Source organism: Cnephaeus nilssonii (assembly GCF_951640355.1).
Source record: "Cnephaeus nilssonii genome assembly, chromosome: 6".
In the NCBI taxonomy this organism is placed as follows: Eukaryota; Metazoa; Chordata; class Mammalia; order Chiroptera; family Vespertilionidae; genus Cnephaeus; species Cnephaeus nilssonii.
The window spans coordinates 22371657-22387719 of NC_137077.1; the positions used below are offsets into that span (position 1 = coordinate 22371657).

The 16063-nt window shown below is 39.6% G+C and overlaps 1 protein-coding gene and 1 pseudogene across 2 annotated transcripts; one reads left to right on the forward strand and one right to left on the reverse strand.

The window, feature by feature from the left end:
- The first annotated feature begins 4096 nt into the window (after positions 1-4096).
- On the forward strand, positions 4097-7638 carry LOC307102059 (four and a half LIM domains protein 1-like; annotated as a pseudogene). Its single transcript has 2 exons — positions 4097-4154; positions 4392-7638. The product of its transcript is annotated as a four and a half LIM domains protein 1-like (transcript).
- OLR1 (oxidized low density lipoprotein receptor 1) lies at positions 6094-16063 on the reverse strand. The gene is given in 7 exon segments (XM_079774626.1): positions 6094-8111; positions 8113-8251; positions 8682-8797; positions 9096-9235; positions 12452-12697; positions 14130-14231; positions 15835-16063. Coding segments are annotated over 7 exon segments (930 nt in total). The 5' UTR covers positions 15977-16063; the 3' UTR covers positions 6094-8066.

The following is a 16063-nucleotide window of genomic DNA, read 5'->3' on the forward strand; positions in this document are numbered from 1 at the left end:
ATATATATATATATATATACACACACATATATATATTAAAAATTAAAAATAAAATAAAAAACCTTTGTCATCAACTTAGAAATAGAAACTATACCAGACACAGAGGCAAAAAATCATCTTCCAGTGTTGGACTATAATTTTTTCCAGGGATCCTTTCAGCTCAACATAGCAGAATACAACAGTAACACCCAGAAATCTATGACTTTTTTATACACCAATAATGAACTCACAGAAAGAGAAACTAAAAAAAACAATCCCATTTACCACTGCAACAAAAAAATTAAGATACCTAGGAATAAACTTAACTAAGGAGGTAAAAGATCTATCTGTACTCAGAAAACTACAGAACATTAAAAAAAGAGATAGAGGAAGACAAATAAATGGAAGAACATACCATGTTAATGGATTGGTAGACTCAACAGCATTAAAATGTGCATACTACCTAAAGCAATCTATAGATTCAATGCAATCCCCATTAAAATACCAACAGCATATTTCACAGACCAAGAACAAAAATTCATTTAGAATAAAAAAAGACCCCAAATAGCCACAGCAATCCTGAGAAAGAACAAAGTTGGAGGGATCACAATACCAGACATCAAGTTATATTACAAAGCCACTGTCCTCAAAACTGCCTGGTACTGGCACAAGACCAGACATATAGACCAATGGAATAGAACAGAAAACCCAGGAATTGACCCAAGCCATTATGATCTCTCTATATAAAAAGCCGACATCCAAAACGACTGGAACAACCAATGACCAGTCGCTATGATGCCCACTGTGACCAGCGAACTGGCCTGATCAGCGGGTGGGGCCGGTCAGCCAACCTCCTGTGGCCCCTCCTCCCAGCCAGCCCCACCCCCAATGGGCCCCCAACACTCTAATCAGCCCGCAGCCCCTCTCCCTGGCCAGCCCCACCCCCGATGGGCCCCCACTACCCTGATTCGCCCACAGACTCTCCCCATGGCTGGCCCTGCCCCCAATCAGTCCCCCAACCCCAATCAGGGGGGGCCCACCTGCCAATTGCCTGTGGCCCCTCTCCCCAGCCAGCCCCGATTGGGGTGGGCTGGCTGGCCAATCTCCCACCATCTCCTCCTCCTATCAGGCCCAGCACTGATCTGTCCTGATTGGGGCCAGGCTGGCTGGACCCCACCCATGCATGAATTTGTGCACTGGGCCTCTAGTCAATTTATATATGACAAAGGAGGTAAGAGCATACAATGGAGTCAAGACAGTCTCTTCAATAAGTGGTGTTAGGAAAATTGGACAGATACATACAAAAAAGTGAAACTAGACCACCAACTTACACCATACACAAAAATAAACTCAAAATGGATAAAGGACTTAAACATAAGATAGGAAACCATAAAAATCTTAAGAGAATCCATAGTCAGCAAAATATCAGACATATGTCATAGCAATATCTTTACTGACACAATTCCTAGGACAATGGAAACCAAGGGGAAAATAAACCAATGCAACTATGTCAAAATAAAAAGTTTCTGAACAGCAAAATAAACCATCAACAAAACAACAAGAAAGCCAACTTCATGGGAGAACACATTTGCCAATGTTATATCCAATAAGGGTCTAATCTCCAAAATTTATAGGGAACTCATACATCTAAAGAAAAGGAAGATAAACAATGCAATCAAAAAATGGGCAAAGGACCTAAATAGACACTTCTTGAAAGAGGACATACAGAAGGTCAAGAGACATATGAAAACATGCTCAAAGTCACTAATCATCTGGGAGATGCAAATCAAAATGACAATGATGTACCATCTCACACCTGTCAGAATGGCTATCATCAACCATTCAACAAACAACAAGTGCTGGAGAGAATCTGAAGAAAAAGGAACCCTCCTTCTCTGCTGGTGGGAATGCAGACTGGTGCAGCCACTGTGGAAAACAGTATGGAGTTTCCTCAAAAAATTAAAAATGGAACTTCCATTTGACCCAGTAACCCCACTTCTAGGAATAAATCCCAAGAAATCAGAAACACCAATCAGAAATAATATAGGAACCCCTATGTTCATAGCGTCACAATTTATAATATCTAAGATTTGGAAACAGCCAAAGTGCCCATCAGCAGGTGAGTGGATTAAAAAACTGCGGTACATCTACACAGTGGAATACTAAGCTGCTGTAAAAAAGAAAAAACTCTTACCATTTGCATCAGCATGGATATACCTGGTGAGCATTATTCTAAGTGATATAAGCCAGTTGGGGAAAGATAAATATCACATGATCTCACTCATTTGTGGAATATAATGAACAACATAAACTAGTGAACAGAAATAAACCTAAAGACAGAGCAGCATCTAACAGACCATCAAACCTCAGAGGGAAGGCAGGGAAAGATGAGGGGAAAGGATAAGAGATCAACCAAAGGACGTGTATGAATGCATAAAAGCATAACCAATGGACACAGACACTAGGGGGGTGAGAGCATGTGCTGGGGGGTGGGAGTGGCTGAGGAGAGGTCAATGGGGGGAAAAGGAGACATATGTAATACTTTAAACAATAAAGACTTAAAATTTTTAACATGGAAATGCAAAGACATAGATAATTCAGAACAAATTTGAAAAAAAATTGAAGGACTACCACTATGTTATTTCAAGATATACTATAAAACTACAGTGTTCAAGATAGCATGGTAGTGTAAAAATATACAAGGAGATCAATGGAACAGAACAGAGTCCAGAAATATATATATATATATATATATATATATATATATATATATATATATATATATATGGATAACTGTTGACAAAGTGCAAAGGCAATATAGTGAAGAACAATTAATCTTTTCAGCAAATGTTGCTAAAATAATTGAATGTATTTAAGCAAAAAACAAACATTGATACATAATTCTCAAATTAACCCAAAATAAGTCATAGATTTCTGTGCATAATCTGAAACTATAAACTTTCTAGAAGAAAGCATAGGAGAATATTTCTTTTTAAAAATATATTTTTCTTGATATCAGAGAGGAAGGGAGAGGGAGAGAGATAGAAACATCAATAATGAGAGAGAATCACTGAACATCTGAGAGAGAATCCTGCACACCCTACACTGGGGATGGAGCCTGCAACTCAGGCATGTGCTCTCACTGGGAATTGAACCGTGAACTACTGGTTCATAGGTCAATGCTCAACCACTGAGCCATGCTGGCAGGCAGGAGAATATTTCTATGAGTTTAAGTTACATAACAAACTTTTAGAAACAACAATAGAAACATGAACATGGGCTTTATTAAAATCAAAAACTTCTGATTTTCTGAGTATACTACTCAGAGAACAAAAAAACAAGTCATAAACTGAAAAAAAATTATCAAGACAATTTCTGATAAAGGACTTTTATTCAGAGTACAAAGAGCTTTCAAAACTCAATTATAAGAAAACAAATAACAAATAAAAATTCTCAAAAAATGTATAGTTGACTTTATCCAAGAAAACATAATAAATAAGCATATAAGATGCTCAAAATCATTCTTCTTTTAGAAAATGCAAATGAAAACTACAATAATATACTACTACATACCTATAAGAATGGTTAAAATTACAAGACTAACATTCCAAGTGTACCCAATGATGAGGTGGAATTGGAAAATCCATACACAGCTGGTAGGAATGCAAAATGGTACAACTTTGGAAAACAGTGTGGCAGTTTCTTAAGTAGCTAAACATAGATCGAATAAGTGATCCAGACATTACTCAAGAGAAGAGAAATCTTATGTTCATACAAAGACTTGTACACACATGTTCACAGCCACTTTATTTGTAATAGTTCGTTTCAAGAACTCAGTGGTGTCAACATGTAAAAGGATAAACAGTTTGTGGTCTAGCCACACAAGAGAATAATACTCAGTACTTAAAAAGGAATGAAAAATTGATATAAACCACCAGTTAGATGAATCTCAAAATAATTAAGCTAAGTGAAAGAAGCTAGGCAAAAAAAGATAAAAGAAAAAAAAGCATGCTGTATTATTTCATTCATATAAAATACTACCAAATGCAAACTGAAATGGATTGGTAGTTGTCTGGGGAGGAAATATTGGGGAGGAGCATGGTGAACTTTAGGGAAGATGGATATGTTCACTATCCTGATTGTGGTGATGATTTCAAGGGAACATGTTTACATGTGTAAAAGCTTATAGATTGGGTCTGGCCGAGGGGGCTCAATCCGCCGCTGCCAAGCATCCCAGACAGTGAGGAAAAAGAGGGTCGAAGAGGTCAAGCACCTGTCCCAAGCTGATATAATGTGTTAATGTTGGAGTTCCAGTTGGAAGTTGTAGTTCCTCCATAGTAGGCACATTGGAACTTGACAACCATATCCAGTCCTTGTCAAATACATCCCTTTGTCCACACACCCTGCGTGAGGTCCCTCCAGGTACAAGGTGGGCACCAGGGCTGAGAAGTGTGACTGCCACTGCCGCAGGGACGCCCTGCAGGGGAGGAAGGGCGTGGAGAAGGATGGCCACCACGCTGCCTGAAGTGCTTTGACAAGTTGTGCGCCAACACCTGTGTGGAATGCCGCGAGCCCATGGGTGCGGACTCCAAGGAGGTGCACTATAGAACCGCTGCTGGCGCGACACCTGCTTCCACTGTGCCCAGTGCCTGCGCCCCTGGGCCAACGAAACTTTTAGGTGCAAGGACAACAAGGTCCTGTGCAACCAGTGCACCCCTCGGGAGGCCTCCCCCAAATGCCAGGGCTGCTTCAAGCCAATTTGGGCAGGAGATCAGAATGTGGAGCACAAGGGGACCATCTGGCACAAAGAGGGCTTCACCTGCAGCCACTGCAAGCAAGTCATCGGCTCTGGAAGCTTCTTCCGGAAAGGGAAGGACTTCTACTGCGTGGCTTGCCATGAGTCCAGACTTGCCAAGCATTGCGTAAAGTGCAACAAGGCCGGCACATCTGGAGGCTCACTTACCAGGATCAGCCCTGGCATGCCGAGTGCTCTGTGCGCTACCTGCTCTAAGAAGCTGGCCGGGCAGCGTCTCCCCGCTGTGGAGGACCAGCATGACTGCGTGGATTGCTACAAGAACTTCGTGGCCAAGAAGTGTGCTGGATGCAAGAACCCCATCACTGGGTTGGGTAAAGGCTCCAGTGTGGTGGCCTATCAAGGACAATCCTGGCACGACTACTGCTTCCACTGCAGAAAAAAAAAAAAAAAAATGCTCCGTGCATCTGGCCCACAAGCGCTTTGTTTTCCACCAGGAGCATGTGTATTGTCCTGACTGTGCCACAAAGCTGTGAAGTGACAGGGGCTCCTGCCCTGTAAAATGGAGTTGAGTCTTGTTATGTGTGTCCTCACCCTCTGCCCTATACCACCCATCGGGAAGGAGCGGCCTTTCACCTCTTCAAGGTTGTTCCTGTCTTTTCTCCCATTTTACAGTATTACTCAAATAAGGGCACAGTGGTCATTCTAGAATTTAGCAAAACCAACTCGGCAGCGAAGTTAATTTTGCAATGGCTGCATTAAAAAAAAATGAACACGTAGATGGACTCTTCTGCATGTTTATCATAGGGCAGAAAAGTGCTAACCATTTAGCCGCTTAGGGACGTAAGCAACAAGCCTAAGGAATAAAACCCCCACTGAGATGCCCTTCGTGACTCAGCTGGGACCCACTGTGCCATCACACGACACATAAGAGTTGTAGCACCTGCTTCAACTCGCTGCTCACCCTGTGTTCTGTGAGCAGAAAGGGAATTTACCAAAATGCATGGTTTAACTTCCTCATCAAAACCTTCCTTCTGTTCTTTTGTGCTTTTGACGGAGTAATATTTCTAGAACATTAACATTTGAACTTAGCTGTGATTCTGAACTGACCTTTCCCCCGTACTAACATTTGAGTTCCCCGTGTGCCGTGTTTTCTGAACGTTCCTCCTTTCAAGCATGGAACATGCAGGTGATGTGGAACGTGTAGGCAGATCTGAGAGAACGAGCCTGTTTCAGAGGAACACCGTCACAGTGAATACTTCTGGAAGCTTAACAAAACTAACCCAGCTGTCCGGTGTGTGTTTTTAATTAATAATATTTTATTTTAATTAATAGCAACAAGATTATGGGTTTGGAGACTTGCATGAAAATATTTTAGCCCCCTCAAACGTTCCTGCAGTTTGAAATCATCCTATAGAAGTAGCCATACATCTCTAGAGGGTAGCTGAGTAGGCATCACGACTGCCATTGACATGGATGTGACATTTCCAAACAGTGGCAAGTTGAATCCCTTGTAACATAGTAGTTGCTGCTCTTTTGTTGATTTGTGAAAGAGGCTCACCAATGTCTCTTGTGATTCTTCGGACTGTTCCTCGAGAGCTTAGCTCGATTTCTGGGGGAGTGGGGAGGTCACCGTCCTCAAAGGCAGATTTCCATGTAGTGCTTACCTGAGATGTGATTCACCTACTTACTGTTTTCTATCTAATTGTTATATTATATAATAGAATGAGATAATACGAAAGTGAACATGTAATGACAATACATATTAACATTCTTGTAGCTACGGTTAGAGAAGCTGATGCCTCATTTCTACATTTTGTCATTAGCTAATATTATCTAACGTTTCAGTATATCCTTACAGAAATGATAGTAGCATATAAATAAAGAAAACTTATTGTGTGCTGGAGGCTAATTCCAGCAGGTCATAAATGCAAGAAAGGTTGATGGAACTTGGGGCTTCAGCAGGGCTGAAGATCTGCATATATTATTGCCTGCTGCCAGACAGCTGAGGGCAGTTCCCCAACCTGATAATCTTTTACTGTTTACCAAACCTTACCTTTGATATGTGTATCTGCTTTGCTTTAGGGCAAAATGTGTTAATAAAAAGCTAGGGGTCTGGACATTCAGGGAGCTTAGTCACTAGAACTAAGTTTCTGTCTGGCTTTCCCCCATGCCTTCCAAACTCATATTTCTTCTCTAGTCTCTTCATTCATTTATGCACAGCACCTTTTCCAGATTCCTGAACCCTAGTAGATGCTGAGAAAGACTCCGGCAATTGTGCACATTATATATGTTCAGTTTATTATAAATCTGTTAATAAAAGAAACTGTCTCTTGTTTTCCTAGGAATGATAGAGATTAAAAAAAAATAAGATTGGTGCTAGATTATGTGTCAGAGGATGAAAAGGCTAAACTGTGGGAGAAAGTAGTAAAAACACTGAAAATTGAAGAAATATTTCTAATTCTATTTGTTTCTGTTCAGTGATATTTCCATACCTGGCTCAGTTTGTTTTAGAATTGATTGTCATTCGTTTTTGGTTCTGTACGTTTCTGCATTATAACACAATATAACCAAATTAAGAAGCATTTATCAATAAAAGGTATGTACTTTAGTGAAAAAAAATCAACTGTTTTTCCCTCTGGGCCATCCTACTAGTGAATCTAACAAATACATATTAAAGGTATTAAGCTATCCTTTGGTATAGAAAAGATGAAGAAATAACTAATTCAGGAACTGATACTTAATTGTAGATGAGGTCACAGAAAAGACCACCCAATTTCTAATTACTTTCTAACGTGAAGATATAGTGTGTGTGTGTGTGTGTGTGTGTGTGTGTGTGTGTGTAAGCAAGAGAGTCTGGAGAGAGACCATGATTTCAAAAACCAACAAATGGTCGCTTTTAACATTGAGAACATGCATTTCTGGATTCCAATATGACCTTTCCCATTTTCTGTTTCTTCATGCGCTGTTTCCCATGCATGCTTCCCCTTTATTGCCCTCTATCTGCAGTTGGGCAACTCTTCTCTGTTCTATCATCTATGCAGTTTCAGGAGGGCGAGGGGATGATGGCACTGAGGTAGAGAGGGTTCCCAAGGTTTGGAGAGGAACAAAACTTTAAAATAAAAAATGAGGGACCAAAGGCTGGTTGGGAGGCTTCCAACAAGCTAGGTCAAAAAATGTAGACAGAGACAGAGTCAAAACTTTTGTTACAAAGGTATCAGGCAGCTGGAGCCCACTTTCTGTAAAGAGCTCTACAGTCAGCTAGTACCTGTTCTCGGGCCTCTCACAGTTTGCAACCAAGTGAGGAAGAATAGCTTAAATTCCAGAAGAGAATTCAAAGATGGGCTCCTCCCTTTCTTCCCAAGCCTTCAAATTCACTGTGCTCTCAACAAAGTCGCCTTCTTCTGACATATACTGTATGCAGTTAAAATGCAGTCCTCAGCAAAAATGGTTCCACGTTGTATATATACACAGGTGTCTGAAGGATTCTTCTGGGAAACAGCTCCCCTCAATCTAAACCTGTAGGTATGGACACAAAAGAAAAGTAGATTACTGCCACCTTGTGGCAGGAATGTAGTCTGGTCTCAAACTTTCAAATCTATAATGAAGGTGGGAAGGAAAACTCCAGAGAAGGGTAGGTCCCCCTGTGAGAGGAGACTCTCAGAAATCCCTGCGCACTCAATACCCAGTAGAGGGCGTGCAGGAGGCAGCCAATCAATGATTCTCTCTCATCATTGATGTTTCTATTTCTCTCTCCCTCTTCCTTCCTCTCTGAAGTCAATAAAAATATATTTAAAAAATAAAATAAAATTACACTTTAAATTAAAAATTAAAAATAAAGATGTTCTAGGCAGGGAGAACAATAAGCTTCTCTCTGGCAAGAAGAGCACATTGTGTGGAATGCTGCAGTAACTTCACTAGTGGGTTCAGCAAAGAAGGGAAAACTTACACGTTGGGCATCAAAGGAGAGCCATCCTCCCAGAGCCATGAGGAGCTTGGTTTCCTCTTAGTTAACCCCGTCCAGAATGGGGCATTGGAATGAGCAGTTAGTTGTTTGATGAATTCCTGTGGGGAGCAACATTTCTGAGTTGATGTTGGCGTTCAGTGCGGTTGTTTTACAGATTCACAAAACGAAAGAACCAAAGGAGATCTTTGAAATCTTCTCGATGGTTTTACAGAAAGGTTTACTGAAGCCATAGATACTCCATAACCCGTCCATCAAAGGTCATGTATGGAATTCATGGCTAGGATAGTACATAGGTATTCTCATTCTCAAACAAGGGCTCCTCCACCCAGAGCCTAAAGCTGATTTATTTCCCTCTGAACCAATACACCACCTTAATACACATCCATAAAAACTCACCAGATCATATGTGCTATTAATTATCAGCATCTGGGCATCCAAAGACAAGCAGTTCCCCCGGCTTGTTTCCCAATTAAATGAACTAGAGGAAAATTGGTAACAGTTTTTTTCATGCCAGAGCCAGTCTTGGGGACAAGGACCTAGGAAGTGTAGAATATCTAATCAGTAGAGTTATGCCTGAGAAAAATATTTCCATAATTCTTTAAAAGCATTTTTTTCCTATAACTCTTAAATCAAGTCTCCCCACAGAATTCAAACCATCTCTTCATAGATTATACCCAGACTCTGCAAATACCTCCCTTTTTTGAAGTAAAAGAAAAAGCATTCTGATTTTAGTAAACTAAATTAGAAGTAAGGCAGCTAAAAAGCAAAGCTTGGGCTGGGATGTAATTTTAGAATCTGCTCTACTTTTTTAAAGTTAAGTTTGGAATAATGGAAGTGAACATTAGGGAAATGAATACTTAATAGCCATTCTGCTATTAAAAGTTATGCTTATGTATTTTAAAACTTCATGTCTTTGAATAGTGGGTTTAGGCTTAAATACCATGCCTCCTTATTTAAGACACATGCTGTATATGTAGTAGCCTATAGGTGGCTCCTGAGTATTTGAATTGTGGCTAGTCTGCTTTAAGATGTGCTATTAGTGTAAAACACAGGCATGATTTTAAAAATTTAGTATGAAAAAATCAGATGAAATATCCCATTAATAATTTTTATACTGACTAGTGTTCAAAAACTATTTCAGCCCTAGCTGGTTTGGTTCAGTGGATGGAGTGTCAGCATGTGGACGGAAGGGTCCCCGGTTCCATTCAGGTCAAGGGCACATGCCCGTTTGCGCACTCAATACCCAGTAGAGAGCGTGCAGGAGGCAGCCGATCAATGATTCTCTCTCATCATTGATGTTTCTATTTCTCTCTCCCTCTCCCTTCCTCTCTGAAATCAATAAAAATATATTTAAAAATAAAATAAAATTACACTTTAAATAAAAGTAAAAAATAAAAGATGTTCTAGGCAGGGAGAACAATATATTCACATAAAGTGAGCATCTTAATTTCAGTAAGATTTCAGAAAACACAGGTTTCAGTTGCAAAACCCTCAGAGTGCAAACACCTCAACTGAGGACTTAGGCAATCGGCAGTGTTTGCCAATGTCTATATGTTTATGGATATATTTTTTATTTTTTAAATATATTTTATTGATTTTTTTACAGAGAGGAAGAGAGAGGGATAGAGAGTTAGAAACATTGATGAGAGAAAAATATCGATCGATCAGCTGCCTCCTGCACACTCCCTACTGGGGATGTGCCCGCAACCAAGGTACATGCCCTTGACCAGAATCAAACCTGGGACCCTTGAGTCCGCAGGCCTACACTCTATCCACTGAGCCAAACCAGTGAGGGCTGGATATATTTTTTAAATAAGGTTTTTTAAAATTGATTTCAGAGAGAGGGAATGAGAGAGAAAGAGGGATAGAAAATTAGTTATCCATGACTGGCATCTCTGGGAAATGGCTCTGCATGGCCCTGATGTAAATTTAATCCCATGCAACTGATGAAAACAAACTGTTTTTTACAGATCCACCTGTGAAATAAATCTTTGGCTGGAATGTAGCTATGTCTGCTTATATAAACATTCATATCCTTAATATACTAGCCTTCTTCCTTTAAGCCTTCTTTGACATGGGGTATTCTTTTATTTCCTCGATAAGTCCCTTATTAAAGAGATTAAATATGTTTGACAAAAGCTAATTTTGTCTAAAAATTTCTGCTGATTTTGGAAGTTTAAATAACCTTATAGCCTGGCCAGTGTTGCTCAGTGGTTGAGCATCAGTCTATGAACCAGGAAGTCACGGTTTCTTTCCCAGTCAGGGCACATGCCTGGGTTGTGGACCTGATCCCCAGTAGGGGGGTAGGGGGGTGCAGGAGGCAACCGCTCAATGATTCTCTCTCATCATTGATGTTCTATCTCTCTCTCCCTCTCCCTTCCTCTCTGAAATCAATAAAAATATATTTTAAAAAATTAAAAAGCCTTATAAATGTTAAAGGGATTAATAAACTGCAAAACTTTATACAAAACAAGTTATTATTATTTAACTTATCTGGATTTCAAGTTTTCATCTATAACATAAAGAAATCTGTGGTTATCTGTGGACTCTTATTACTTAATATCCAAAGAAATCACATGGTTAAGATTAACTGAGCTATACAAGCAAGAACTGGAGATATCTCTTTTTACTAGTGGTAGTTAATTAATGCTTAGAGTAGGACTCATTCAATGCCTCCAAGGAAGCAACATACTTCATTTCACACCCTCTAACTCTCCTTATGACTAAAAGCATATGCCTGACTTAATTACATATTATAGGAAGGCGAAATAAATCAGATAATTTCTGTAACAACCTGAGTTCACATTGTTTGTCTCCTTCTTATAGATGCTACTATTTCTACCTGCCTCCTAGAGTCTGAGTCCATTATATAGCTGAGATCAATTCAATTCTTCTCATATAAACTAACTTCCTGGGCCCATTATATTTTTGTCTAATTTGAAGTATCTACCCAACACTTCCAAGCCAGTCTATCTTCATTGATTCAATTTAGATTGATGTAGTATACTTTAAGAAACTTTTCCATAGAACAAAGCTAATGCAGAGGTAGGAGTTCCAGGGACAAAGGACATTGTTTAGGAAAAAAAAAAATGACTGAGATACTTTGGAATGAAAGCAGATAAGAATCTGTGGCAAGGGGTAAGGGAAGAAGGATTCTTCCAGAAAAATCTCAAAACTAGAATTTTAAAATGGGAGAAGACTCTTATGAGGAAAACAAACTTAAATTCACCAAAAGTGTGCTTAATGGAATCAGATATCTCAAGAATTTGAGGGAGGATAGGGTGGGGAAGACAGAATTAGAGAACTTCTGGTGTAGAACATTATGAAATGAAGTTGTAACATTATGTAAATAACTAGAGGCCTGGTGCACCTTGGCCTGGCCTGTGGGTATTGGGCCAAAACTGGCTCTCCTGAGGGGTCCTGGATTTCGAGAAGTTGCAGGCCAGGCACCAGGCATCTAGTATGCATATAAGATCTTTGGTTAATCTCTTCCTGCCCTCCCTCTTCCCCCCATCCCTCTGACATTCATCAGTCTGTTCCATGTTTCCATGCCTGTGGTTTCCGCTCCTATGTTGATCGTTTGCCCTGTTGGTCAGTGCACATCCTAGCTACCAGGCAGATGGTCAAATGGTTGGCCAGTCACTTGAGCTTTTATATATATAGATAATACACATATCAATATGCCAATTTTGTGCCTAGAGGCTTTTCCAAAAGAGAGTTAAGATTAATTAGAGGAGCTTCCAACCTCATACCTGAAAAATTTGCTGCTTTTGTCAGAGCTTCTTGGAGATTCAGGTTCTGGTGAAGAAGTTCCATTTGTTTTTTGGATTTCTCATCCAACTCCTGGGTAAGGTTTGCAATCATTTCCTTGAGTTTCCTCTGTAATTCAAGGGAAGCTTTTTCCTCCTGTTTCTGGGCTAAACTCTGTCCTTCCAGTATATTTTCTTGGTGAGTAAGGTTTTCTTGCTGTTGCTTTAGAAGATCAGTCACCTGGGATACTAAATTATAGCTGGGTTAAGAAAGACTTCAATAAAAGTCCCTCCACTGGATATTTAAGAAATCAAAGAACTAAATCAAATAATTTATTTTGAAAACAGATAAATTGCTGGAGAATGACCAAAATTTACTCAAACATTATGGATTTGAAAGTTCTTTGATATTCCTAGAATATTTTTTTATATCAGGAACTGTCACAGACACTTGTGATTAAAAAAATTATCAAGGTTTTACTTGTTACTGAGAGTTACACACAAGTTAATAGCAATCCCAACTAATAAAATGTAGACAATCTACAAATAATCACCAACCAGAATTAATGACTATTAGCAGTAAAGTCATTAATCATTTACTATGTTTGTGTCTTCATTCCTCTGTCATCTTTCTACATTTTCAGACTTCCTGATTTTATTCAAGAACTATGATACCCTTTTTTGAGAAACCTTCCTGCAGGACTATTTTAAGTGGCTATGTCACAAGAGTCTCAAACATTTTTTTTATTTTTATTTTTTTGCCATAGCATATTTTAGGAAGGGTGGAGATGCAATAAAAGTTGTGAAATCAAGCAGGCAAAAATATGTTAAGGGCCAAATAGCTCAGTTCTAGAAGCTGGATGATTCAGTACAAAGCAGTTTCCTTGCCTTGCAGGCCAAGTTTGAGCTTGTTGTAAAGTAGTCAGAGCCTCAGAGTAAGACTCTGCCAATCACCACCACTGGTCAAAGACACTTCTCCCATCATCAGGAAAGGCCTTCGTGTTACATCAATTGAAAAATAAATGGTTGTGACCATAAACAACAATTGAAAAACAAATAGCACTTGTAAAAGCCTTAATACCTGGGTCTAGACAGACAAAATAACTCAGATCTACAATCTCAATACACAGGCAGAAGAGGTGGGTACTTGACATGATTTTCTTTCCTTCTTGGCCACTTTCATTCTTCTTTCATTTCTTTTCCCCCGAAATAACCTCTTTCCAAAATATCCATACAATAAATTTGAAGTATTTTATTAAAATGTTGTACTTATTACAATTTTGTTTCCAGTTCTTAACTTTAAATTGGTATTTAATCATCTCTATTAAAACTCAACATGAGCTAAATGAGGTTTCGTTTACTTTTGGGTCTCTCAGATGATCTTGTGGATAATTGACTTCAAATTATGTTCATTCTCATTGCATTAGGATTTATGTAGGCTCTATCCATGAAGTTATGAAAATTAATCAAAACAAAAACCTACAATTCATAATCTTCATTCCGTGCCACAATTTGAGAGACTAGCACAATATACCCATTCATCTTCCCACTCATTCTAAAAACAGTTTGCTTAAAATATATCTAAGTCAAGGTTGTTTATAGGTATTCTGAAACCAATTTACAAACCATGTTTAGTAACTCTCATCTTTTCCCTCCATCACTTCCTTGTGTCCGCACTTACATTGCACTGTCAGCATTATGATGGACACCAGTAAACCCAGACAAAGGATCCCGAGCGTCACAGCCACAGGGCACCACCATTGAGAAGAAAGACAGCGAAGACCTAGAATGACAGAGAATAGAATCAGAAAAGCGAAAAAAGATGGAGACAAGTAATCAAACCATTCTTTGGGTCTTGTCTACTGGTATACCTGGTACTTTGCATTACTTTCTTTTAGTCCTCCCAAAGACTCTGCAAATAATGCATTATCCATATTTACAGATGGAAAATCTGGACAATTAAAGAGCTTAAATAATTTATTCATTGCCACACAACTGACACAATTGAAGACCCAGGATTCAATACCAGATACTTGACTCTAAGTATCTGATTCTAAAGCTTATACTTTGTCTACTCCCCCTGACAATGAAATTCTCAGTCCAGCTTGGTTGGATCAACTTGTTTTCAATGTAGACCAAATCAGTGTGTGCATGCACATGCACACACACACACACACAGTGTGTGTTTTATAATAACATAATATATATATATATGAATATCTGATGTTAAGCAAATAAGCTTTAGTCAATTAACTGGTATCATCTCAAAGAATTACAACATAATTTTGTGCTATTCAACTCTTCATTAAAAGTACATCTTGGAACTGAGATTACTGAGCAAAGAAAACTAGAAATGAAACCTCAATATTCATTTGACTCATATTAATGCCATGTTCTATATTTACACCAGCTGTGGCCCTGTTGTTATAAGAAAAATATTCACTATTAACATAGAAGCAAAATTATGTAACTCACATAGTTGTGTACGACTAATTATGCATTCTACCACTAAAAAAGCACAGATATTTTGGTTTAGCAGGAAAACATCTCATATAATGTATTTGGATTTCTCATCATGTGAGAAATAAATAAATAAGGCACTGACGTTACCTTGTATATGCAAGTAAGGAAACTGAAAAATTTAGTGACTTACTAAGATCACACAGACATTAAGATCCCAACTTAGGTCTTTATCCAGTATAAACATGTAATGATATAAATCAATCAATTAATGATCAAATATATTCACAGAGTTCTCTCATGTGTCAAAAGCATTTCTGGATAATGTGAGAGAGGAGAGAAAATGGCAGCCAAATAGGCAGACCTTTTTTTTTTTTAGTATGTTTTTTAAATTGATTTCAGAGAGAGGAAGGGAGAGGGAGAGAGATAGAAACATCAATGAGAGAGAAGAGAATCATGGATAGGCAGACCTTTCTTGTACCTCCTCCAAGGGCCAGACTGGAAATAAAGCTAAAGTGAGGAACATACACCTGGAATTACAAACTGAGGCCCAGCTGAGGAAGAGACTTGTATGAGGAAGGACAGAAAACATCTGGAGACCAGTAGGAAGGCGAAGTCTTGAGAGGGGCTGACCCAGCTGCCCTGCGGCAGGCCAAGAGTGAGGAAGGATCACTACTGGAGGGTCTTTTCCCTCAGATGACAGAGGCCCAGAACCCAGTCTGGGCTCCACAGCTTGGAGCACCACTCCCAAGACCAGCGGCCCATGTAACATCCAGCTGTGAAAGGCGGCAGGGCTGTCAGCTGCAGTGGAGACCAGAGTCCATAGGCCAGAGCCAGTCCTAGAGAAAACCTCAGTTTCTGTCTCCCACCCACCCACCCCCGAATCTCCCCCCAGAGCATAGGAGTTTTCATTTGTAGCTACTCACCCAAGGCTTTGGTGCAGGGACCGCGGCGTGGACTCGAGGTGACTAAGGAGAGGGTGGAGTGGGAAGCACTGGGGGGAGACATGGAAAAGCAACAGTCGGGAGCGCTGCCTTCGGTTACAGGCTCCCAACCCGAGAGGGCCATTTTTTCCTGGGAGAAGCTAGCTGCTCCCAATAGCTGGAGCTCAGGAAAAGGAAAAACTCTTCCCTAGGTGACACAGCCTGCCCCACC